This window comes from Amblyomma americanum, chromosome 8 (assembly GCF_052857255.1).
Source record: "Amblyomma americanum isolate KBUSLIRL-KWMA chromosome 8, ASM5285725v1, whole genome shotgun sequence".
Classification (NCBI taxonomy): Eukaryota; Metazoa; Arthropoda; class Arachnida; order Ixodida; family Ixodidae; genus Amblyomma; species Amblyomma americanum.
The window spans coordinates 15,904,298-15,931,344 of record NC_135504.1 but is presented as its reverse complement, the minus strand read 5'-3'; the positions used below and the strand labels follow the sequence as shown (position 1 = coordinate 15,931,344).

Here is a 27,047-nt window from a genome sequence, read left to right as displayed (position 1 = left end):
TTGTTTGTGTTCGTTTTTTGTGCGAAGTTTTTCAATATAGATCCTTGCCAACTTGCACGTCTGGGAATTCTGTTACAACCTCAGCGCAATCACGCCGAAGAAGAAATTCATTGGACACCGCGGGACTGCTCGTCGTAGAGTAACACCGCAAAGAATACGCCCACTCCCGCACCCGCGTCACAGACATAAGAAGCGACAGCACGTTTTCGCGAGCGTCTACTGCCCGGTACAAACTCCTTGGCCGAGACCTATGCATCACAGCGCGCAGTTTTTGGCCCCATCATAAGACGCAGGCGCCGGAGTGCCTAGCGGGCAGCATTCCGTGCAATGATCTCTGCAATAAATCAGATTAATTGCTTCCGATTTCCCTCTGCTTTTTTGCAGTAATTGGTGCAAACAGGCATCACGAGCATTGGTACTGCTGAGAGCAGCATCGGCTTCCATGTGACACTACGTTGTAACCGACAAGTGACGCGCTTACACACTACAGACCAGTGATATTAGCAATGTGGACGCTGGCATAGCGAGATATGTGGGGGGTCTTTAGCTGGTACTCTCTCTTTCTGATGTATACTGTATGCGCGCGCCTACTTTGGCGCGAAAATGCAGACTCGGCGCACCCTATAAACCCAATGGGCACTGAAACTCCCTTAGATGTCCCATTGACGTCCTGGACGTCCACAGGACGTCTAGGGGAGTTTTAGGGTTCATTGGGAAATGAGGGACGTTTAGCGCCAGCAGCCAGCCTATGCCGCTTGGACGTCAAGGAAGTGCTCCTGCACGACTTGCGAGGAAACGCCCCTCGCCCAACCGCAGATCTGCGAACGAGAGAGCGCCAGTCTTCGGGGTGGCCTCATCGTGACCCAGCGGTTGTCGGACTGTCACAATGCCCGATAAACGATTTGTGCTTATTTGACTTGCCTCTCTTGAGTATTGGGGCATAGTTGTTGTGCAGTCTAGATTGTGCTGAAGTCTCTGTTACGTATTGCATTGCACTGGGCTTGGAGAACGCCATGCACATGTTTTTATGGGTGCTTTGTAAATTCTCTCTACCTTCTCTTGGCTGCGCCACAAAGCTTGATTTTGTTTTGTGACCCTTTGACTCCGACCAATTCTCTCGCTTGCAACAGGCGAAATCTGGGCACCAAACGACCACCACCCTTGTCACTTGGTAGCTGGGTTCCAAGCCTGAGCTTCTGATGCTAAGTCGAGGGCATCTCCTGAAAGACCGGCACTGGTACCCCCCACACACTTTAAGGGTGTAGGAGCGCACACCACCGGTGCATACGTGACATCTGCACAGCATAATAAACTCATGGCGTAGGTTTGAATGCGCATTACTGTTTCGCGACGGCAATTTGGCATACCGCCGTGATCAACAAAGGCACGACGACATAAAGTACTTATGCCTTCTGAAGAAAAGTCCCGAAGTGATGAAAGTTCTGGTCATAGCAGTCTATTCTATGCAAATACTTTCGCATGTATCGCGGCAATTTTTTTACTCCGGAAAGACCATGACATATAGTGGCTCCGGGCTAATACAGAGTTTGGGCTTGGTAGAGTTTGTACCCTTAAACGTATATGACACAGAGGGCAGGTTGATGTAGTACTCTGTCCGTGTCTAATCGTTCAATCTTGGTCGCCCAAATGTGTCTACACGAAGCAGCCCTGAACCACGGAACTCGAAATTAGTGGATCTAAGTGTTGATGAGAGAGAGACAACAGTGTCGCTGATCCTTGCACAAGGCCTACACTCAACATCATCACCCTCATCATTACTGCGCCCCAAGCAGGACACAGGCCTCCGCCATATCTTTCAAATTAACTCGGTCCTGTGCCAGCTGCGGCCACCTCATGCACGCAAACTTCTTAATCTCATCTGCCCACCTAACTTTCTGCCACCCCCTGCCGCGCCTGCATTCTCTTAGTGTCCAGTCTATTACCCTTAACGAGCATCAGTTACCTTGCCTTCGCATTACATGCCCTGCCCAAACCCCTTCTTCTTGATTTCGACTAGCATATGTAAATAAGCCCCGTTTGTTCGCTGACCTACTCTGCCCTCTTTCTTTCTCAACGTTACACCCATCATTTTCCTTTCCATAGCACGCTGCGTTGTCCTCAGTTGAAGTTAAACCCTGGAGGATAAACGCTAAGGCGCCCGTGTGCTGTGCGATGTCAGGGCACGTTAAAGATCCCCAGGTGGTAGAAATTATTCCGGAGCCCTCCACTGCGGCACCTCTTTCTTCCTTTGTTATTTCACTCCCTCCTTTATCCCTTCCCTTACGGCGCGGTTCAAGTGTCCGTCGATATATGAGACAGATATTGCGCCATTTCTTTTCCCCAAAAACCTATTATTATTATTATTATTATTATTATTATTATTATTATTATTATTATTATTATTATTATTATTATTATTATTATTATTATTATTATTATTATTATTATTATTATTATGTTAGTCTACACGTTTCTGCCCCGTAGGTTAGTGCGGACGAGCCTACATTGGCCAAACAGGCAGGTGCCTCAACGAGAGGCTCATGGAACATAACAACAGCTTCATCGGGGCATCTCGTCATCTCGGCATACACTGCCGTGATTGCCAACAGTGCAAGGAACGTGGTCCTTCTTTGGGAGGAACCACCATCCTTCACAAGTGCATAAGCAAAACAGCCAGGGAGATTGCTGAGGCTGCAGAGATTGCAAAAAAAAGGGATCACTGTGTCAGCACTCCATCATTGCTGTTAAGTGATAAGGAGCGGCATATCTTGCGAATTCCGGAATGAGTATTATGGCTTCGACGTTCTTGTGCGCGTACTGCTTTTTAGGTTTTTTAGCTTTTTGTTTTTTCTTTTTTTTGTCGGGTGCAGAAAATTATGTGTTCGCTTGCGATGTGGCGCCGCTACCAGATGCTCATGAATGATTGTACCTTTTCGTTGCTGCGCATGCCCGCTGTACACCATATATAGTCGCTCGCACAGCAATAAACTTTTGTTGAAGTCGGCGCTTTGTGGTGTCTCCCCTCGTGTCCGTGTTCGTCTTGCGCTGTGAATGTTAGCATGAAGTACCAACTCGCCCAGCAACTGATTTTAAGCAAGGTACAGCTGCTGTTTACTTTTTTAGCGATATTGGTAACCTGCCATTCATGATCCGAGAGAATCTGCCAAATGCGCTCCACCCCATTCTTTTTCTTCTATTTATTTCCCTCTCATGATCCGGATCCGCGGTCACTACCTGCAAGACTTGGAGCAGGGCATATCGCGCTTCATTTTGTCCCCGTAAAGCTTCCCAACAAAATAACAGAAAACGGGCTCACCACTCCGTAGAAAACGACGACGGCCACGATTAGCGTTATCCAGACCACGACGGGAGACTGCGTGCCCACGACGGCCACCTTGGCCAACGTGATGAGCGTGTTCTGGACGCACTGCTTGCCGCTCAGGAAAGTGCGCGTGTCAGCGTAGTCGATGTCGGCCGAAAAGCGGTTCACTATGCGCCCCGTCGGCGACTGGTCAAAGAAGGACACGGGACTACGCAGCACCTGACTCAGCATGTCGTCGTGCAGGGACTGCGACAGGCGCTTCGCAGATAAGGCCAGCAGCACGCTTCCAACGATGCGGAGCGCCACTGCAAACATTCGCTCCTTGTCGCGAAAACTCAGTTCGATTTCGTGCATGCGCAGAATGCGCAAGCAACAAGCCACGTACTTTCTGAAGAGCTGCTTGGCATGGCATTGTGCACGCACCTTTTAAAGTCATAGTTGCAATTAAGCGAGAAAGGCTCACTTTCAATGTGTTATTTTGTACTATGACGTGAACACTGCAGTGCAAGTTGGTCTAGCTATCTACACGGACGAAGCATGGAAATGGACGTACAGTAGAAGCCTACAAGAGCTCGCCCCGCCAGTGTGAGTACTGCATTCACGTATCCACAATTATCGACGAGTGCAGAAAGACTGCATTGTAAGCAAGCACAATGTTTACAAGTGCAAGTAGAGTGTGCAAGCATAATACGCGCAAGCAAAAACGAAAACTAGGCACAGCTAGTGTACGCTTTTCGGGCGAAAGCACTTCCCCAGACGTACCAGCCCCGAGCAAAAATCTTGTCCTGTGCTCCCAACTAACCCAGGCTTACCCTTTCGTGTAAGTACTGCATTCACGCTTACCCTCCCGTGTAAGTACTGCATTCACCCTTACACTGACGGGTAAGCACTGCATTCACGCTTACACTCTCGGGTAAGTACTGCACCCTCTCGGGTAAGCTGGGGTAAGTTGCTCGGGAAGAACATGGGTCGCACAATCTCTACCGGTGGCTGTGACAGAAACAGCCACCTGCAGTGGCGTATCTCTCAACCGCTGCACCGCTGCGCTGGTAGTGGTATGAGGACTCGCCGCGATCTATGGATGTTAAGTAGAGAGCGACCAATTCTGCATATATGGGCAGTAACCCACTAAAGATATCACGTCATACCCAGAAGGCGGAGCTTAAGCGCCCCCTCTAGTTGAAGAATGAACACATGCCACGTCTACTCGGTTTATCTTCTATAAACCCCTAACACTTTTTTGCTTGCGCGTATTATACTTGTGTATGCCTTATTGTGCACCCTTTTGGGCCGCCGCGGTGGCTGAGTGGTTATGGCGCTCGGCTGCTGGCCCGAAAGACACGGGTTCGATCTCGGCCGCGGCGGCCGAATTTCGATGGAGACGAAATTCGAGGGGCCTGCGTACTGCGCGATGTCAGTGCACGTTAATCGAAATTTCCGGAGCCCTTTACTACGGCGTCTCTCACAGTCTGAGTCGCTTTGGGACGTTCCTCGTTTGTAATGGCAGTCGTGTGCGAAGCGGCAAGGGTGTGATATTTCATGATATCTCTTCACATATTGTAGCATAAGCCACGAATAAGCGCTAAAACCTTTCAGAGTAGACGACAATTGACTAGCCTGGACCGCCTTATTAACGCGGCAGCGTTAGAGCCGACTTTAGGAGGAAAAGCTGTGCGCGTGTCACACTAATTCAGTATTGGTCGAGAAGGTTGCGACGTCACACGTTGAGCTGTGGAATGAGAATGAATAAAACTCGAGTCGAATTGTGACTATGAGGTCGTAGCATGACTGAAATGTCATTATGTCTTGTAAAGTAAAATAATTACGCTGAAAGGAAAATTGGGTAATTGGGAATCAAATCCATGACCCTTTAGTTGGGAGTCGGACACGCTACCCTTAGGCCACTGAGGCAAGTTCGTTTGGCTTGGTTAAAGAGAGACCTTGTGAGTCTTGTGGTGCATCACGTGGTCAGTTATGCCTAGTGATGTATCCTAATGAGTGTGAGATTAGGAAGAGGTGCAAATTAGAAAACGTGCATGGAAACCACAACAGAAACCATCGGTAAATATTTGTTAAAACTGTAAATTGTAAATTTGGAGCTTTAACGTCCCGAAGCTACACACGCGATATGAGGTACGCCGTAGTGAATGGTTGAGAGGATTATTTGATCACCTGGGGAACTTTAACGCCCATTGACATCCCGAAAAACACAGGTGTTTTTGTACTTCGCATCCATCGCAATGCGGCCGCCGCTGACGGCATCGAAGCCATGACCTTTGGATGAGCAGCCAGATAAAAATTTGTCTTTACTGACTATGCTTCGGTCTCAGCGCAGTTAAGAGCCTTGCATCCAATGGCATGCGATTGTTTGCGCAGATTCCAGGCTTGTACAGCTGGATTCGAACTTTCCAAGGATGGATGGGTGGGCGGATTTCAGTTCAGTAGACTGTATTCGAAATGATTGTAGTATTAATGCGACGACTCTGTCTAATATTCTAATATTAATGCTTGTAAGTTTAATGCGAGTCTATTAATGCTATAGTCTAGTATTAGTACGAGTACTGAGTACTCGGAATTTTTTTCTTAGACTTAATAAGTGCGACCACGTACAGTAGCTGCGCGATTCACAACATAATCTTGTTCATGGAGCGCAGGAGGCGGGGGGGAAGTATATGCTGAGAAGAAAAGAGAAATGAACTTATACGAGCAAAATTAACGTTTATGTCCTGTCCTAGACCTCGCACTCCTATAATTATCCTTTCGCAGTCAGATGGGAATGAAAATACGGTTTGGCTAATGACACCGGTTGGATTCACAACAGCTCTATTTCGCAAAGAAAAAAATGTGATTTTCATGGCCTTCATTTTGAGCAATCATTATTATTGAGAAGCGAATCCGCCCGCGACATGAGCCACTGTCGCACGACACAACGCGCGACAAGAACGCTTGTCGTGCGACACAGAATTGTGTCGCGTGACAGAAACACAACAAAATTTTAGTCGTGCTTTTTGATCGGGCGTAAAAACGAGCCGTCTGTGTAAAAGCTGAGGAGGGACGCGTACCATCCGTCGAGCACAACGCCACCAAGACGGAAACCCATGGCAAGTACTCCGGAGGAGAGCCGGCACTGCCACTAGACGACGCGTCAGTCCACCATTTGACGCATAGCAGTTGAAGCGCCGAGGCAGCCGCAGCCCCTGAGAACACGAGCACACCCACAAACGCTGGCCACTGCACCAGGCGAAGGAGGTTGCACAGCAGCTGCCAACCTGTCTAGGGAAACGAAAGGACGCGCGCTCAATCAAGTACGCTCGAACAATGCAATATTAGAAAAGCGATTCCACCATTTTCTTAGTCGCCATGACTACGCACGCACGCACGCATACGATGCGCCCGGACACACACACACACACACACACACACACACACACACACACACACACACACACACACACACACACACACACACACACACACACACACACACACACACACACACACACACACACACACACACACACACACACACACACACACACACACACACACACACACACACACACACACACGGGCTCACAGAGGGAGACAACTTCCGCCCTACCACTTCCTCTTCGTCATCATCGCCATCAGTCGCATCCTCTCCACTACAAGTCAAAGGACTATCCCAATCTTATCCAGATCCAGTTGTCGTTCTTGGGCTAACCTCGGCCACGATTGTCCCATAATGCCTCCTAACGTCGTACCTCCGCCGTAAGTTGGGCCGCCTTTGGCTGCATTTTCCTTTATAATAATGAATAGTAATGGATCGGAACCCAGTTCATTACTTTAAAGGCCATCGTTTATGTCTTCGCCGCGCTTCTGATCCCACTGAGGTACATTTCTTTTTCTTGATATCAGGAGTAGCTCAGCTTTGTTTTCTAATACATAATTCTCTCCGTTGTTCAAAGTTACCGCTACCAGGAAAAAATAAAAATATGAACACGAGTGCTCTCTCAGACTTTTTTAAGCCAGTTTGCAGTATTACAAGGACTACAATTTGCAGTGTTGGTCTTGTGATAACGTCATTTTCAGTATTACGTAGAGCCTGCAATGTGCTCACCTTTTCGGATTCTCCCAACTCGTCCCGAGTTATTCGACCAACTTCGTCATTTTCTCCGAGCCCCTCTTTACCCGCACTGAAAGAGCAATGTGAGCAAAGATTTACCGCATTCAGCCCGGCAATTCTGTTAGGTCTGTAAAATGTAACGACAGGGACGAATGTTTCGTCCTATAAGCAAGCAACACATTCGTATGACTGCTTGAAAGTGAGCTCGCCATCTTAGAAAAAAAAAGGCAGTGCAGTTCTCGTCGCCAAAGTATCCTTCGTGGCGATTGCAAGGAGCATGCTGACGTGCAAGTCTTACTCGTATGTGGTACGCCGCTGAGTCATCTGTTGGCCAAGGGCGTCACGGAAGTTTTGTGGTGAGTTGGGGTCACTCAAAAGGTCTTCCAGTCGGTCGTACACCCTAATTCCCTTGAGATGGACCAAGACGAGCCTGTCCATAAGCTTCAAGTAATTTGCTTGGTTGCAGGCCATAATTCTTGTCTGAAAAAAAAAAGACAGTCAACATAGGATTTTCTCATATCTGCTCGCAAATGAAGAGACCGTTAAAATGTAAAGCATAAAAGCGCTCAGGTGGGCGGAGTGTACTTGGATGCCACTCCGGCGTCATCAGCAAAAGCGTACTTTGTGCAATCTGGTAGAGTGTTAAATTATGAGACTGAAGTTTGCGTTGAGCCTGCTTTAGGTCAGACCAGACGGAATTCTCTAATTTTGCGGGCGATGAGCCACTACGTGGAGGGTACAAAGAGAGGAAAAATCACTGAGACAAAAACGTTACAGTATCAGGACCAGATTCTTGCAGCTCCACACTCCTGAAAGAGTAAATCAGAAAATAATTCGTCATCGGGAAAGCAAAGAGTTGCCCCGCCGCGGTGGCTCAGTGGTTAGAGCGCTCGGCTACTGATCCGGAGTTCCCGGGTTCGAACCCGACCACGGCGGCTGCGTTTTTATGGAGGAAAAACGCTAAGGCGCCCGTGTGCTGTGCGATGTCAATGCACGTTAAAGATCCCCAGGTGGTCGAAATTATTCCGGAGCCCTCCACTACGGCACCTCTTCTTCCTTTCTTCTTTCACTCCCTCCTTTATCCCTTCACTTACGGCGCGGTTCAGGTGTCCAACGATATATGAGACAGATACTGCGCCATTTCCTTTACCCTAAAAACTAATTATTAATTAAGCAAAGGGGAAATATCTGTCTCACTATCGGTGGACAACTGAACCGATCCATGGAGGAAAGGTTGGAAAGGGAGTGACGGAAAGTAAAGGGAACAGGAAGCTGTAGTGCAGGGCTCTGGATAAATTTATGCCACCTAGGGATATTTGAAGTGCACTGACATCGCACATTACACGGGTGTCGTTTATGTTTCAAGAATTCAAGCGTACGCTGTAATTACAGGGTGTAGCAGGAAACGCTGCGAACTCAATATGAGCGTTGAGTTTTTTTTTTCAGCATGTTCCTGCGTCTTTACTTTACACTGCAAACTTCACCAAGCTATCAGCACAAATATTCGAACCTTCTATGCCCAAAGTACAGAGGGCTTACGGAGCTACGAGGGACATTCACGAACTTTAAATGATCTTGCATAAGAATGCGGGATGCCCGTAGTTTAAATGGAATACATTGTATTTTTTTAGATGAAAGTTTAGCTTCGCGACTCCTTCAAGCACAAAGATAAGAGATAAGCTTTGTGCCAATAACAACGAAAGAGGTCCTATAGGCTGCCATTTATCGACGTGCCGTAATCGTCTTAGGCACGTTTTGTTCAATGACGTTAGCGATCAATGGCACTAACGTGCGCGCAGAAGGGCAAAATATGCTTGAATAAAGTCGCCTGTCGTACTGGGCAAAAGGGCCGAATGTATTCTTAGGTGTACACTGGGTGGCAAAACAAAATGTGAAATCATAAATTGCGGGGTTTAGCATTCCGAAGCGACACAAGGCCTGCAAGAGACATCTGGAGGCCTCCGGAATTATTCACAGCACTTGGGGAAATTAACGTGCGCTGACATCGCACAGCAGACGTTTTTTTTCTTTTTACCTCCATCGAAATACGGCAGCCTAGGCAGGGATCTTAGGTGTGGCGGGCTACGCACGCTTAATAGTAAATAAGAGGCAGATTGCTTTTGTATCAGACTTCGCAGCACGTTTAAAACGACAGAATAAAAAATAAGCATACCTCATTGCAGTATGAAACACATTCCGCCAGCTTTTTTCCGCTTTAATGCAGCAGCTGTGACGCGCGATGCTGCGCATTTAAAAAGCGAGCATAAAGTGGGAATAGCAAAATGCTCACCTTATGGCGGAGAAGACCCTTTTTTCCGATGACGTCTCTGAAGACACAGCTGCCTACGACGGGGTCCAGAGCGCTGAGCGGGTCGTCCAGCAGGTATACGTCACTACGGCTGTACACGGCGCGGGCGATGGAGATGCGCTGTTTCTGGCCGCCGCTCAGGTTGGTGCCCTGGGGACAAAGAACGAAAGGAGCGGGAAGCAGGTTATCGATGAGGACAAACATGGAACGGCCAGGATTCTAGGGCTTGCGAATGCAGTCTTACCATCCTCAGAAAGGTCGGTGTGCATGCAGGCCACACCCGTAACTCTCAAACTTTTTAAGTGATCAATGTGCATTAGTTGGACGGACACTGAAACGCTGATTGAGTGCGACCACTTCCGCAGAAGCCAGCCGCGAACGCTTGTTCCTCGCATGCGGTACACTCTAAACACAAATGCGCCTATACGGGAGCAAAAAGAGAGTATAAGCTGTCCTCTAGCTAACACCCTTTTATAAAAGGGAGGAGTGTGCTGGGGGACAGCTAAATCTCTTTCTACTCCTTTCTGTTTAGAGTGTATTGATCTTTGTTGTCGACCTAGTGTCGGGAATTCTTCTATGCACTTTGAGGAGTGAAATATGAACCACGTACACTTGCGAAGCGGTACTCACTGCGCCTGTGAGAAGATGCGACGCGTTGCATTTAGAGGTTTTTAAAATCACCTGCGCTGCCAACAGGCGTTGGCTCACTGAACATATAACGCGATAGAACTGAGGGTTTCGTTCAACGAGAAACCCGACCCCGTCGTTGCTGTCGGCTGCGACTATGACAGCAAGGAAGCGAGGAAGAAATCGCGCGAAACAGTCGCTGTGTTTTATGCTTCCACACTGCCTGGTTCATACACTGCTAGTCATTTATCTTTCACGTTTCACCATTTTTGCGCCGCTGCTTCCGCTAGATCGACCCATGAAGACAGTTCATCCGTCGTAACTTCTTCGTGCACTGCGTCCGCTGCTATGCAGCTGCCCTTGTATATTCCGGGGGTCACCTCTGCATTCCAGTTATCCTCGAGCACATTTTTCGTGTTGATAACGGAAACCTACATTATCGCTTTCACTTATGCGTCGCAAATTGATCCTCACTCGCTTATATAAAGGAATACTTCCGACTAAAGAAGCTGACCAAATAACCTATCGGCTCACGTTCAAACTCGAAATGATAACAATATTAATTCGCTGTTTGCAATCAGTCCCACTCAGGTACAGTCTTGGTCAAAAGTGTTCAGGCCAAAGACTTTTCGCGTCATTCGCATAACAGAGCTATTACGACACTATTACACACCGAATGCCCTTGAAATGCTAGCAGAAGGTGTGTTCTTGCGGTAGAGAAGCTTCCTGCTTGACGTGTGGTTTCAATGGTCCGATACACGGAGCCTTCCAGGGACAATCATTTCGCTGCAGCTGAACGCTGCGGCCTTAAGACTTTTGGCCAAGACTGCACATCCGGTATATGCCGTACCGAGGTAAACGTGTTTAAGTTTCGAACATCTCCAGACTCTCCGGTATGAGTGCTCTAACGGCGTCGGTAAGCGTCCTAATATCTCTTGTACGAGCGCCAAACCAGACTTAGTTTAACCTGTTCGAAGCTCTGAACACTACTCCGGTACGAACGCTAATACGGGCTCGAACAAACCGCTTTGGGTCCCATAACAGCCTCTTTGCCGAAAATCGAATTGATATGAGACCTGTTTCCTTGTGTAAAATCAGGTTTCATAGCATACAGGATTTTTCAATAGGGTTATCCTTGTCATGTTCCTTACATAGCGCATTTCGTTGTCTATAATTTAATTTGAACTCTTGGATAGTCACCAAGATTCTGCCCCATAGGCGGCTACTGACAAGATATAATTATTATGTACTTTCATCTCAAAAAATATTAGTATCTATTTATGACCTGTGAATACATGCAAAATGGCCTCTACTCTTATTATCATGGTTATATAAATCTCATGATCAAGGTGTGTGGTCATCGCTTAGCATAGATAGCCTAGATAATCATGAAAATGTTATTGTCAATATTTTTAGCATTGATTTGTTGTTTTTTCACGTTTCTTTTTAGTTCCATTTAATCTGCTTTTAAAGTTCGCGTCGCTAATGAGGTCCTATCATTCCTCCAAATGTTTACTCAGAAGACCAATGTCGTCAGAAAATCGACGATTACTATATTAAGGTGAATCCCACTGGCTCTTATCCCTAACTCTTCCTCATCCGGCCACCACATACCGGTAAACTCACACAGTGTGGCTGTATCAAAAAAGTAAATCTGATGTGCAGGCAGCATACAACATGAACAAAAAAATCTATGCATGACTTTCGGAAGGCTGGGGTCACAATTCAGCGTCCGTCCAGATCAGCGAAACGCGAGAACAGGTACAAAGAATGCAGCACAAGAAAGGCATTCTGCTCTCTAGGCAAAGAAGTGCGCGCTTGACCGAAATGCCCTCACTCTCTCACCGAGGCCTTAACTGTACCTTCTCACCGACTTCGGTCATATCTCCCGAGTTCAACCTGTTGAAGTCGTTCGTGAGCTGACAGCTTTGGATAACACGGCTGTAGAAGTCCGGTTGCATGGGCCTGCCGAACAGGATGTTGTCTCTGACGGTCATGTTGTGCACGGCTGGCAGTTGTGGTACAAAAGCGATGCTGCCCTGAAATGGAGGACAGCATGGTTATGCTTCAGCGGTATTCTTGATATCGTGCCTGTTTTCGTACGAAAGCACTAATTCACGAGGTCGAACTGCATGATGCTTGAAGGCGAACTATTCGAGAGCACTATGCTATCGCCACGCTTCATCATGCTTCATGTTAAACTGCAACAAACTCGTGCTGTGCATTACACATCGTCATCTTCATCAACTAATACTACTATCAAACTAATATTGTGGCCATACGTGGCAGCCCAGCAAAGCAAAAACCATGAGCCAACAAGGCTGAGCACACGCTTTCACACATCTACTCGGTTTAATTGTGTTAAAACCTAGCACCTTTTTGGACTTTCATTGATTGCATACTGACCGTACAAAATTAGCATATTATTGATTATTCGCGCTTTTATGTTATTTGTTAAACATCAACGGTCTACACCTACCGTCTAGAAGAATGAAAACCAGAGTGCGCGCAAGGGTGGAGCTCTGCGAAAATTGTGACTGATATTGCCAGCACTTAGAAGTCGCGTCCTAGAAGTCGCGTGGCCCATATACTGCTGTGTGAAATATGCTTCCAGATTAGGCGCTGTTCATGCTGCAAGGCCTTGCATCGATTAAAATGCAGGGGTTTGCTGTTGTAGAACAAATGATAAACAGTTTTATAAAGAAAGAATCCTAGTTCTCATGAATGCAATTTGCTTTGAAGAATCAAAGGCGACTAACTGACATTTCTTAGTAATGGCTGTCCAATGAAGGCTAAATTCATCCTCACGCAAAAAAAAAAACAACGAGTAAGAAAAAAAGAACGGCGCTGACAACGATTGAACTTCTATTTTATTTTTTTCTTCGCGTTCTCTCATCTTTCTCGCATTTCTTCTGCCCATGTTCCTTTGCCGGGTTACACTCTCGTGAAATGTTCATTATGTGGTACAGCGCGCCATGCTTCTTAAATATAGAACCAACATGCAACACTCGTACCTATATACACCACTGCGTTAATGTTGAAACTACCTAATTCATTAAATAGACTGTCAACCGTTGTAACTTCACAGTGGAAAAAACAAACGGGAAAAAATATTTTGTCTTATCGCAGCGACAAAGTTTTCTGTATTTTGTGAAGTCACCTGTTGTCACGAAAGAGCGGGTTCGTCGCTACCACAAAAGACTGCGCAGTATTACAGAAAATTCTGTTGTTATTACAAGCCATCTCCTGAAATAATACAAAAGATTGTTGTGAAGGCAGAAAATTTTTTCTTGTGTTTTTCAATAGGATTGACGACGTTTCTTAAGCGCTGACAGGTATATGCAAGCGCAGTTGCTGCAGTTATCGTTCTGGACAGTTCGTTCAGTGTGTACCCACCGCACACGAGACGTGTCCTTCGTTGAGTTGCATATCTCCCAGAATTGCAGCGAGCAGCGAGGACTTGCCGCTTCCCACGAAGCCTACGACGCCGATGAGGGAGCCGGGCTCGACATCTAGGTTGATGTCGACCAGTTGCTCTTCCGCCTTACCATCGACTGGCAGAGGCCAAGAAAAAGAGCATTTCGTCATTGTGACAGAACCTGCGAAGGAAACGGGATAATCACATTGCTGTTTTGCTGCACCTATCCTTTGACGTCTTTCTCAGGCGCCTTTTCAAATGCGCAGTGCTTGTCTCCATTGTCCTTCTGGTTGGGACTACAGGGCTATATGACGAAGTAGCTAGCGTATGTACACAAAGATTATACACATTTCATCTCACATACGAATCACTTTTGGCAAAATACAGTGTTCATTGGAATTATTATTAAAAAATCGCTTTAAAAAACGAAAGAAAATCTCTTAGGCGATACTCGGTGCAGCCAGACGTTCGTGATGTCCAAGGTTGACACACTGAAGTTCGTTATATATGAAGTGGTACACAAGTCGGTTCGTTAAATTCGAGGTCAGCATACTAAGTTCGTTACATCCGGGGCCCAAACATGAAAGTTCGTTACATGCGACGTTAACACACCAAAGTTCGTAATATCCGAAGTAGCATATTTAGGTTCCGATTATCCGAGGTTAAGACACTTAAGTTAGTTAGATCTGAGCTGGCCTGCTGAGGTTGGTTATATCCGAAGTTAACGCACGAAAGGCCGTTATATGTGAGGTGGCATACTAAGGTTTGTCACATCTGAGGTAGTGCCCTAAGTTCGTATAGGAAGTACATAAACTCGTCCGTAGCCCGATGAGCAGGTTCACACCTGCCACTGGCTACGGACAGACGGCGCTCGATATTTACGCTTCATGAGGCTCTAATGCTAACGCATTAATAGTGCTTCGTAGGCGTGACGCCATGTCGTCCAGAATGAATACGAGCAGACTCCCGTCGAACTCGAAAGGTGTTTATTTATAAATATAAAAGAGGAGGTCCTGGCGTTAATGTGTGGGATCCCAGACACCGCCCACCGACTACTAAATGCGATGAAAGATATGTTAGCCATTATCAGGAATTTTCCACTCCATTCGTGCCTCTGAAAAACTCGCAGCTAAACCTCCGAACTCATCATCATTATCATCAGCCTGACTACGCCCACTGCAAATTAAAGGCCTCTCCCGTGTCTCTCCAATTAACCTTGTCCTTTGCCAGCTGCGCCTACCCTATGTCTGCAAACTTTCTAATCTCATCCGCCCACCTAACTTTCTGCCGCTCCCTGCTACGCTTGCCTTCTCTTGGAATCCACTCCGTTACCCTTAAGGACCAGCGGTTATCTTTCCTTCGCATTACATGCCCTGCTCAAGCCGATTTCGTCCTCTTGATATCGACTAGGGTGTCGTTAACCCCCGTTTGTTCCCTCACCCACTCTGCCCACTTCCGGTCTCCTAAAGTTGCACTTAAAATTTTCCTTTCCACAGCTCTCAGCGTTGTCCTTAAGTTGAATCCGTTTCGTTATCTTCCAATTTTCTGCCCCGTAGGTTAGTGCCGGCAAGATACAGCTATCGTACACTTTGCTCTTGAGGAATATTGGTACACTGCCATTCATGATCTGCGAGAACCTACCATATGCGCTCCACCCAATTCTTATTCTTCTACTTATTTCCCTCTCGTGATCCGAATAAGCGGCCATTACCTGCCCTAAGTAGACGTATACCCTTACCACATCCAGCACCTCGCCACCAATTTTGAAGTGCTGTTCCCTTGCGGGACTATTGAATATCATTTTGATTTTCTGCACGTTAATCTTAATGCCTACCGTTCTGCTCTGGCTGTCTAACTCGTTGATCATGCTTTGCACTTAATCTCCTGAGTGACTCAGCAAGGCAATGCCATCAGCGAATCGCATATTCTGCAACTGTTCCCAACTCATTATCCCTGAACTCATTATCTTGTAATGTTTCCCGTTCTTATCTCCATTATGTATACAGTTGCCGCTGAAACTTGTCATAAGGATTTAGGGCCTTGTATTTTTTTATTTTTTGATGAAATCATGCTAAGGTGCAAGAGGAAGCAGGCGCAGCAAACCTCACAGGACGATTACGATAAAATTTGAGTTTGGGCTAGTTGATTTCGATTACGATAACTGGTAATCCGTTATTACCGGGCATCTGTTCTGTGCGAATTATGCGACTGAATGGAGAAGCTTGTTATTATTTTTATGCTGATTTCAACATATAAGACATTTGTTTCAGAGATTGCGTACTTTTACTGGACCATTTTAAATTTTTTTTTCCAGGACTTCTAGCATATCTGCACAAACGTCATTCTGAGCGATGAAGGCCGCTTTGTGGACTTTGAAGTGGACGCTTATATACTGTAACTTTTGATTTCATTTCTGTTATTTTTTCGAAGACTTCAAGACGCGTAGGTATTACATAAGGTGGGGATAACCGCTGGTCCTTAAAGGTAACAGGGTGAATTACAAGAGAAGGTACCAGGCGGCGGCAGAAAGTTAGGTGGGCGGATGAGACTAAGAAGTTTGCAGGCAAAGGATGGATGACGGTGGCAAAGGACAGAGTCAAATGGACATACACGGGAGAGGCCTTTGCCCTGCAGTGGGCGCATTCAGGCCGATGATGACGATTAAGAAGGCGGGACAAGAACTGTGTGTAGGAGCGCGCTAATACCAGTTCAATGAAAAAGAATAAAAGGTACAAAACACAAAGGACGGATACAAAAAATATATTAGAAAGAGAAAGTACATTAGAACGGAAACAGTTCTTTTGGGAAAGCAAAAAACATTACGTGAGGCCCGGAAGGTCACTCGTTATTTTTTTTGGAAAAATTACCCGATGTGTACGCGAATCAATGTTGTAAAGAGCATTACATCAGACTATTGCATCTTGGAAAAAAAAAGAATAATTCATTGTTGACATGCGGCTATGCATGACAGCTATCGGATGACTGTGGTTGCCTTGAGGGGATATTCTCGGTCGGGGTTGTAATGGGGATGCCTGATTTGAGTGTGAAATAAAGAGGGGAAAAAATTCAGGGGGCACTTTGTTGACCTAAAGTGCGGTGAGGCGAAAGCCTTTAGCGCAGTGTTGATACTTGGGTCCCTGATGTGTGGTTAAGATGTTAATTAAGTACTCAATTGTTTGTGAATCTCAAATGCTGGTGATACTGGAAGGCATTTGGGAGTAATCCATCTGATTCGACGCCTTTCTGCAAACACTCTCCAGCGTACTAGACAAGGAGAACTACATATGCTTTGGCAGGAAGTAGCGTAGTCGTTAACACGCTGGGCTGAGGAACGGAAGGATTGTGGTTCGAATCCAATCGTGCACAAAGATTGTTTTTCTTATCGAGTCGAAGAGTGTCACGGACGGACGGACACCGCGAGTATGAGCCATTAAAGGCTTTCGCCTTAATGTAGGAGTCAAAGAGGCGATATATTGCAGCTTCATTGAAGTCTTGCGAAAGAGAGGAATCATTTAAGTACAATGACGCTAGTTCTAGTGAGTAATATAATAATAATAATAATTGGTTTTTTGGGGAAAGGAAATGGCGCAGTATCTGTCTCGTATATCTTTGGACACCTGAACCGCGCCGCAAGGGAAGGAATAAAGGAGGGAGTGAAAGAAGAAAGGAAGAAAGAGGTGCCGTAGTGGAGGGCTCCGGAATAATTTCGACCACCTGGGGATCTTTAACGTGCACTGAGTAATACTGCATGATACCTTATGCTGCGGGTTACCTTTTTTCTCGGGAATAGTTGCATTGGAAGTGTCTTTTTTCGGATGGCGCTCTTCAGCCGTGCAGAAATCTGCGATTCTCTTCAGCGACAATGTACCCTAAAATGTAACAAACGAAATCCTTTAATTACATTGAACCGAAATTTAAGTGTGTGGTCTAATGATCCGACGCACAACGTAGTTTTCACATCCAACAATTCTGGACAAAAGCATTTTTGAACGGGAAAGAGTTTATGAACTCATTTTTTTTCATACATTGCAAGTTTTCACTGTAACAATCAACAAATCCGCAGATCTCCCATCGGCAGGATTACATTTTCTTTTGCTATTAACTGCTTTGCTATCGTTAAAAGCGTTCCCAACTGGTTTTTTATGGCAGCCTTAGCTGCCCTATGCCAGCGATGGAAAAATTTTAAAAGAAAGATTTTGCTATGCATTACAAGAATGGGCCACTACCTTTAATATTTCCATAACAGCAACTTACAATATTCCAATGTTCAAATTTTTTGTTCAAGAATGCTGGACATGAGGAGACATTGTGGTGGGACTTGCAGACGAAGTCAGTAGCTCTTTGTACAAACGACTGCGCAGCTTACGATTGACCGTGACCTTGTTCGCAAGACTCATGATAAGGTACTTACAAATAAGTGAACAAACCAGCATTAGAATGAACAATGAATGCGCCCCTTATTTTGTTTGTGTTCGCTGTGTGCACTTTCCAATCTTTTCACACCAGCAGGGTGTAGTACTGAGAAAACCGAAGAAAAGGTGGAACTGTTTGGCAGCACCAATTTTGTTTCAGTGCTTCTTTTCAAAGCAAAAAGTAGGCGCTAAGATAACACTTGCGAAACACTGCAAAATAATATTCATCAGGCAAAAAGCAGTTAAGGGTGGGAATCCAACTTTCTTAAAAGCTACGCACATCTTTTGTGACGAACACGACATTCGCCTTGCGCATGCGTTTGCCACAGGAGAGAAGCAGCCATTTACCTGACTTATATTCCTGAGCGCCTGTCCACAGCTGCTCATGGTGAGGTCCGTGATGGACAGTAGTGACACGCAGGAGAAGGACAGTGCCGGAGTGAGGATGATGTCAGGCTCCAGGAGAGGCAGCGTGAAGAACAAGATGATCGTGAGCTGCAGCGTAAATGTTGACCACATAATCGCCACATTTGTATTAAATGGTGGTAGTTGCACAGCGTTGAAAGTTCCTAACAGAGGCTTGACGCTGCCTAATATATTCAACGGAAAAGGAGGTCGTATCTCAAAAGAAGGCAACTCGCAAAGCTATCTGCAGCTACATTATAGTCAAATTCTTGTGACAGTATTTCATACGTTGCATTTACTCGATCTTAAAATTTAATGACAATAACTTATTAAGTTCGGGCGTATCGCTATAAATCTTGCAAGGCCACTTCACGATGATTGGGGCGTCTCCCACGGAACTGCATTGGTTGAAACAGGCAGCGATTATTAATAAAACATTGTAGACGATTTGCCATGTATATCGCAGGAGTGATTGAAAAATACGGTCGACCACACATCACTTAAGAACTGGAAAGCTTTATTTGCCGCTGTAAGAAACTGTTTCAAGAACCGCACTCTTGACTAAATATCAATAACGTAAGTTTCATACGTATGGATACCGACGTCTCTCCGGAAGGCTATCGGCCATATCATTAAACGTATGGAACAGGAGACAGGAAATTTCTTTCGTAAAAGCACAGATGACCGAGGAAAACCTGATAGTAAACACAATAATCGTTCATCTACAATACTACTATGCGTAAATTAGAATACTGGGGTAGTGACACTATACGCTTACTCTTTTTATAACGATCGTTAGAAAGACTACTATCCTGCAGGAACTTAAGGTTGTCTCTATATAGTGCGGCTTATGTTACGCCAGCTGCGGTTACCCAGTTGCGGAATAATTATGAAAACCAGCCTTTCACCAAAATCATTTTTGCCCTGGACATCACTGCATATGCAAAGGCGCCCGTCGATTTTGACAATTTCACTACAGAGGGCTGATCCTTTCTTTGAGTTCAGGGCGGTGGACTATTTTGCGTGTGCATCAAAGGAAAGAAAACGGCTTTTTTTAAGACAGTATTTCGGCTTTTAGTCTTCTTAATATCAGCATGATTGTTTAGAACATTTCTGCAAAGAAAAAATAGAAACTTCCAAGTACTTCAGAACGTGTAACGAATAAAGACGCAACTTCTGATGCTTTTTGCGACACTCCGCTGTAGAGAAAAAATTCTGCTGAACGTTCAGCCCACCTAAGCGAAAGAAAAAATTCCTCTTTGAGCATAGGTATAGCTTTTCAACAGGGAAGCTTACATAGTACTTTAAAGAAGCCGGAGATTGCGGGAATTTCATGCACTCGATGCCGCTTACGACGAGAATAAAACATCTGATTTTAATGCCTGTCATGATTTTTTACAACCACCCCTGACTTTTCACTGTATGAACAAGCACTATGACACGTCCCTAGATCCCTGTGAAGTCTTTAATTAATTCGGTTGGGCACATTATTCCCAAAGTCGAATCCCTGGCTGCTCGGTACGTTTGGTTACAAAAAAGAAAAACTAGATAGTAGGCATAAGCAGCTTTTGGAGTCGCACTACCCTTATAAAATTTTTTAGACAGTCTATAGACTGTCCATAGACTTCTGTCTATAAAGTCTATAAACTCTCTGTAGACAAACCCTAGAGAACAGTCTGTAGGCAATACAAATTCTATAGACAGTCTATAGACAATCTGTAATTTATGGCCATACATTTTTAGTAAACTTTCTTCTATAGACTATGAATAGACAAAAGAAATGTCTATAGGAAGGCAATAGATTTTATAAGAAGTCTAGAGACTGTCTATAGACCATTTTTCTAATTTCTATATTCGCTGAGCAGCAGGACTACAGTGCTTCATAGCGAATATCTGTAGCAGACGTACCACTGAGCTGGTGGATGAGTAGATGCTGTCCAAAATGGCGTCTATCAGGTTTACTCTGAAAAGCCATTTGATCTCGGCGTTTCTGAAGAGAAGTACGCGCTCCTGCAGGGCATCTTCCCAGGCGTACATCTTCACGACGCGTATCGACGAGAGCAGATCAGTTGTGGCCTTGAGGCGCTCGTCACGAGCCTGAGTCGCTTTTTCCTGTAAGAAAAAGCAGTGTAGTTAAAAGGATACAGAAGACTTATGGAATTTCGCCTGCACCGACAAATGACCGCGCTATTATTAAAAGGAAGGCACGTCACTTCTAACCAGAGGTTTCTCTAGCAGAACAGGCCAAAAAATGACATTCAGGTATGACCTTCAGCGACAGTCTTCGCGAGCGAACTGCGATGAGGGTTAGACAGATTTGGTAACGGGGATTACTGAAGCATACTGCGCCGCCATTCACTTGCATGCGGTGATGAAGGAGTCCTTCTCGTTTCGGGCGTCGAGAGTTTGTATCTAACGGCGTGTATAAAATGTTGCTTTGTTAGATACAATTTTCTTGACAAGAAATGCGTCTTTTGCTACTGAAAAAAAATGAATGCAGTTGTTCTCAGTACTCTTTTATATTCATATTATTTTAAGGGACAGCAGTATTTGGGACGGGCTGCATAGTCACCGATGTCTTGATACAAAAAAGATAATAATTTCACGCGCGTACATTATGAAGTAGTACTAGCGTAATACGTAGCGTTATACTTCAGTGGCACAAGCTGGGGCGCTTCATCTCTAGTTTTTTTAATAAGTCCCATCTTACTCAAACAAAACCAGAAACAGCAATTTTATTTCAGCCAATCAAGACTCGACTGCCGCATATGACATCTGGTTCTTTCCTTAGATCCTTTAGCGCACGAACCTGAATTTAAAAAAAAACAGGAGTGCCTTTGTATGTGTGAATGTGTCAACGAAAAATATAGGAAAATATTCAGTGCACTCCGTGATTCCATATGCGGCTTTGTGCGTGATGAAGGTGGTAGCTATCGTGCAGTCAGATTCTCACACTCTGTCGCGTGAACCCTTTCTTGTTTTTGTGTTTTTTGCCGTTTACAAGGCGTAATAATGTAAGGCTATAGCTACACCATTCTAACGCTTGAGCTGAGTGGAGCAGTGATGGAAGTGGGTCTAACAAAGCTCACTAACTGTGAAATGGGCATGAAACTTGCGGCATGAAATTTAACGGGAACGCCCTGCATACGGTGTTATTTTACCAAACTGTCGTGCAAAGCCAAATACAGTTAAGCATAGAGAGATTTTGCTTTTGTGAAGTCCGAAAGCAGGCAAAAAAATATACACCGAGCGTTTACATTTTTCTTAACGCGAATTTCAGCGACATCTAGGATTGTTGGAAACGCTCATGTCAGCAGCAGTGTAGTAACAGAGGGTAGGGGTGTGGAATATCTGCTGCGCTTATGCCACTACACTCGCATAAGTGCCTAGGGTAAGGTATGTAGTGAAAGCTTAAACGCGATAGCGTTAAGAAGCCCGTGACGCGAAAAGCCGGCGTCGCCACAGTTTAAGGCTGCCGAGGCTCCGTCGCGTCGTTCGTGGTGGAAAAATACCAGGAGCGCTCGCGGCGGAGGCCTCGCGCAGCTGCTTCGCTGACGATAAGCGGCGGCGGCCAGGTAATGCTATCGCGTTCGACTCTTAAAAGCGAAGCTTATGGGTCCTACAATTTTTTTTTTTGCTTAGAGTGTTGGAGTAGCTGGCTGCTGTAAACTGTCACGAAGTTTCGGGGCGCGTGGATGAAGACGACTGCACTCTGCTTTCGCCGAACATGCGTACACAGCTGTCCCTCTGAAGCGAGTGACGTTTTGCAAACAGTATAGTGAAAGCAGATGCGTAAGCATCTTACCGATGCCGCGTAATGTTGGCGTCCGCACTTACCCACATCCAGTTCTGGAGGCGGGTGCAGAGGAGGGGCAGGCAGAGCACCAGGACTGCCCATGCAACGCAACACAGCGACGGTCCGACGCCAGCGCGCGCAGCGAGCATCCAGAATACGAAGGGTAGCAGCATTGCTCCGAACAGCGGCAATGGGACGGGGAATGAGCAGACGCAGACACGCCAGCAGTCGACACTCAGGAGCGAAGTTATTTGACCCACAGGATAGCGCGCCTTGGTGAGGGCTGACATCGTTGTCACCTGGAACGTTAAAGTTCGTCGACGTAGGCATGGCACTGGCCAGTACTTAGTAGCTGCTTTACAATGCTCTGCTGGCACGTTTTCTCTTCTTTTTTTTAAATGCACCTATGAACCACCGTTTTATTGCTATTACCCGAAAGCGTTTACAGCTCGTTCGGTTGAAACGCCCTCGGCGTAGTAGAAGTCGGCACCGCGTGTCGGAAATAATCGGGGGCTGCGTAAAAAAAGTCGCAACATTGTAATTTGTGGTTCTAGTGATTGATTATTGATTGCTGTGTGATAGGCGATTAAGAGGTAATGAAATCATTTTATTTAATTGATTAATTAAACAAATGAAAAAAATGGGAGAAAGGAGGTTCAAAGCTGTCAAAATTCTCAGACTGAAAAGCCAATGATTGATGCTAATTAAGAAAATTTAGATTCTGTAATTGATAAATCATTCAAAATAAATGAAATAAATGCGTTCTAAAATGTCAAACTGCGCATAATGGAAAGCCTAACCTACCACGCTATCGCATCGTACCCTTAAGGCGGCGCTTAAGTGTCCTCTCCAATTTCTTTTCTTTGCATTTCTTCACAGCATAAACATAATAATTATACGGTACTATGATAGGATGCATCTTCTATTATTATATATATTTTATTAATATTATATCTTCTATTATTCAGCTGCCCATAACTGAATGATTTAAGAATGCATTCAATCAAGTAATGTATCATTGTCAATGCAATCTATGGGACCTCCTTCATCAACATGTTCATCATGCATGCGCATTATAATTCTAAGTAAAAAATTGAAACTGAAGTGTGGCATGCAATTTTTGTAGGTGTGGTTTCGAAACCACTTCGTGAAGCCGCGCGGACCTCAGGGAACACCGTGGAAATGGTTTTCTGACCCATACCTTTTGGAATATGAGCCCTTGGAGCATGGAACGCATTCTGCACGCTAAAACGGACAAGAGGTCCATTTGGTAGGACGTTATCAGCAACTCGAAAACTGTCGTGGCGGTAAACAGGAGAATAGCTGCCTTCATACCAACGTCACTGGAGCTGTTAATTAGTAACCTAGAAAAGCAGAGAATATTACTTTTTAGACGAAGTATTCTATACCCAGTGCTTTGAAAACTTTAGAAAGCAGTATTGGTTGGTCAAATACGAATTAAAACGTTGCTCCCTTGGAGGCAACGAGTTGGAAACGTTCAAAGTGACCGTGAAATCTTAAGGTTCAATCAGGAGCAGAAATGGGGAACACTGAGGGCTTAAAATAGAATGAAGGACCACAAAGGTGCCCGCGTAGTTTTAACGCGAAGATAGCAACCCAATGTCCACAGGATATCCCTTGGACGTCCTGTGGACCCGAGCAAGCACGGGACACCCATGTGAGTTATAATGTCCGCTTGGAAAGGGGTAAAAACATAGGCAAGAGCTATTTAGATCTATTATTTTTTTCAGAACACAGATTAGAAACAGTGTTTGCAGTTCTCAAATTATCTGAGCCATTTTTTAAAATATGCATATGTTTCCCCTAGGAATAGAGTAGATGTAGTACAACGGATAGGTGGAGCTAGTATCCGCTGGAGGTCAGTCATAAGGCAGCGCTGTTATTGATATTTATCGGCTCGTGCGATGTTCACTGAACACTGCAATATATCCCTTAAACAATACCATTTTCTCGTATCAAACTGTTCCATTCGCTTTTTTCCCCGGTCTTTTAACATTCACTACTAGGTACGTCGGAACATCATTTTTGCTGTGAGTTCAAGTTTGAAGCAACACGTATTCCCCAAAAGGGCAGTTTTCATGGGTAGCTTTAGGACGGCGGATAAACTTATATCGGCAGTAAATATTTGCATGGTTAGAACAGTTTTTCGATGTATTTGAAAGCTGACATGCATTCCGAGTGACATTCGGCGGCCTTGATGTTCGGCGCAGTTAGTACACGACTCTCTAGAATGCAACAAAAATTAAGTTCAAATTTTGATAGATTCGGTTGAAAGAAAAGATCCGTCACTATGAAGACCCTGAGGGCAACAGGTGTGTGTGTGCGTGTGTGCGTGTGTGCGTGTGTGCGTGTGCGTGCGTGCGTGCGTGCGTGCGTGTGTGTGTGTGTGTGTGTGTGTGTGTGTGTGTGTGTGTGTGTGTGTGTGTGTGTGTGTGTGTGTGTGTGTGTGTGTGTGTGTGTGTGTGTGTGTGTGTGTGTGTGTGTGTGTGTGTGTGTGTGTGTGTGTGTGTGTGTGTGTGTGTGTGTGTTAGGATCCTCCCCTTTGAAACAGTGTGGTGGCGGGTGCGAACAGCATCAGAATTTTTTCTTCATAAGTTTCTTCCAGTCTTTGATACATACAACGTACTACTTAAATTTTGCCTTTTTCAAACAAAACACAGATGATAGAAACTTTTACATCACACCAATATTTAACGCTGAATTTCTATCTTTAGGTAACTGCGTTGCTTTTGAAGGAAACTCCGGCGGTTTGTTTAAGAGCCCTAGAATGAAAATATAACTGAGACTTTTGCTGAAACTTTCACGGTAAGTTCTCCAGAGACTCATCCGTTCATCTTCCTCATCAAATTCAGCCTAAGGTTTTCTATACACCGCCTAGGGCATACCTGTACTGTCCGCGGTTTACACTTTCTTGTCCCAACTGCCCATAGTATCACGTCAACGTATAATTCAGTCACCGCATTAAACCTACCCGACCCCTCCTTCGTGACGCGCTTGGCTAGCCTCGGGCCAAGATGGTCTTGCAGCAGTGGCAAGCCCACTTAATACTTAGCGGCTAACTCACAAGCTGCGCAATAAAGAGCATGCTCTCTCTCTCCGGAGCCTTCTGATCTTTTTCGCCAGAGTTCGCTGCCGGCGGCGTATTGTTTCAGCGCAAACGAAGTTCAAATTTTCCAACTGCGTGACCTCAATCGGGGAGATTTCTGCGGACAACCTTGTGTGAGTGACGTCACGAGCTGCACTTGTGTCGATATTCGCTCTGCGTTTGCTCAAGGAAAAATGTTATTGCTTGTTTTTTTTTTGTGATTTCAGAGAGACAGCGTTCGTAGCTGTCACCCGTACTAACCAGATTAGCCAATCAACTTGCGCACGAGAGGTGTTGCGATAGCATCTGCAACGCTATACTTTGGTGCATCGTGGCGTCACATTATGCTAGCAATCTAGTCTCGGGGTCTGGCTTTAGCTGTTTTATAACCGTTTCCATGATTATTTTGAAAAAAAAAATATTTATAGGAGCTAAGAGACGAAGTCAAGAAATAAAACAAGAAATTCAACTCAAAATGCTCGAAAAATCTCTGAAGTAACCCTTTGTTCCGCCAATCCTCCTTTAGGTTCTTACTAACGTCAACCGCAGATGTATTCACATCACCCTATTTATCCCTGAACCCGTGGTCCTCATGGACATTGACTCTGCCTGACATCTGAGTGGATACAGCTGAATTACTAACATCATAAAGTATAGCTAGCGAGCAGTCAGAGTGCAGCGTCATGTCTACCGGGTGTAGACGAGAAGAGCTGGATACAGAGCCAATATGCCACTCGTACTGAGGCTATGGTAATCACTCACTCCAAGGCTGGGATCCTAGCGAAAAGGCAGGCGTAGTAGGCTATGGTGGACAACGATGACCGCAGGACATCCACCCACAAAACTCTGAAGAGCGCAGTCATGAACGGACCCCGGCGCCCAAACCGAATTTCACTGGAAAGAAAAAATGAAAAAAAAGACTCACGGGAGGGTTACGACTGTGTAACGCGATTTTCAGCGATGACTGTTCAGGCGTTTCGTTTTGGGGATATTTTTAGGTAGAAAAGATGCAGTGACCTCATATCGCACTGGTGTAGTGGGCAAGTGATGCGCCCCTGCACTGGCAAGCGGCTGTTCCAAACAGAGCCACTCGTAGGCTTATGCGACCCAAGTTGACCGTTACATAAGGTCGTGTGACATTAACGTCACGTGATATAATGACACGGGACATTATGGCGTTCACGTGAACAGTGAATGTTAGACATACATTCATGTCAGGTGACTTAATGCCGGAGAATGTCATGTGACCGTGACATTAACGCACCCATCGGTTACGCCGACGGCGACCAAAGAGCCAGGGACGGGCGCCTAACAGCTCTCGCTGTAATAAGCGAAATCTGAACTCCTGTTAATACCAATATTGCTTCATAACAGTCCAGAGTTTGGCTACTTGGTGAATTGCAAAAATGACTAAAAACAGTGCGCACAAACAGGACGAGAAGGAAACGAAGGAATAATACTTTATTTTGTGCCCGTATTCATGAATGCCTTCACTGTGCTTGTGCGTACACATGAAGCAGAACCGTCGTCGAGTTAATCGTATAAAAA

At 45.4% G+C, this 27,047-nt stretch overlaps 1 protein-coding gene across 1 annotated transcript in view; it reads right to left on the bottom strand.

Annotated features, from left to right (window-relative positions):
- Positions 1–27,047, bottom strand: part of LOC144100964 (ATP-binding cassette sub-family C member 2-like) — a 58,467-nt gene that overhangs the window by 13,974 nt on the left and 17,446 nt on the right. Inside the window, exons 8-20 of the mRNA XM_077633905.1 lie at positions 26,262–26,393; positions 23,595–23,757; positions 22,435–22,692; positions 20,506–20,709; positions 18,541–18,687; positions 17,553–17,649; positions 13,759–13,961; positions 12,225–12,401; positions 9,718–9,885; positions 7,726–7,907; positions 7,422–7,497; positions 6,385–6,595; positions 3,317–3,627 (exon numbers count right to left, since the gene is read on the bottom strand). Of these exons, the coding sequence (XP_077490031.1) occupies positions 3,317–3,627; positions 6,385–6,595; positions 7,422–7,497; positions 7,726–7,907; positions 9,718–9,885; positions 12,225–12,401; positions 13,759–13,961; positions 17,553–17,649; positions 18,541–18,687; positions 20,506–20,709; positions 22,435–22,692; positions 23,595–23,757; positions 26,262–26,393 (2,329 nt within the window). The remainder of the gene's footprint in view (positions 1–3,316; positions 3,628–6,384; positions 6,596–7,421; positions 7,498–7,725; positions 7,908–9,717; positions 9,886–12,224; positions 12,402–13,758; positions 13,962–17,552; positions 17,650–18,540; positions 18,688–20,505; positions 20,710–22,434; positions 22,693–23,594; positions 23,758–26,261; positions 26,394–27,047) is intronic.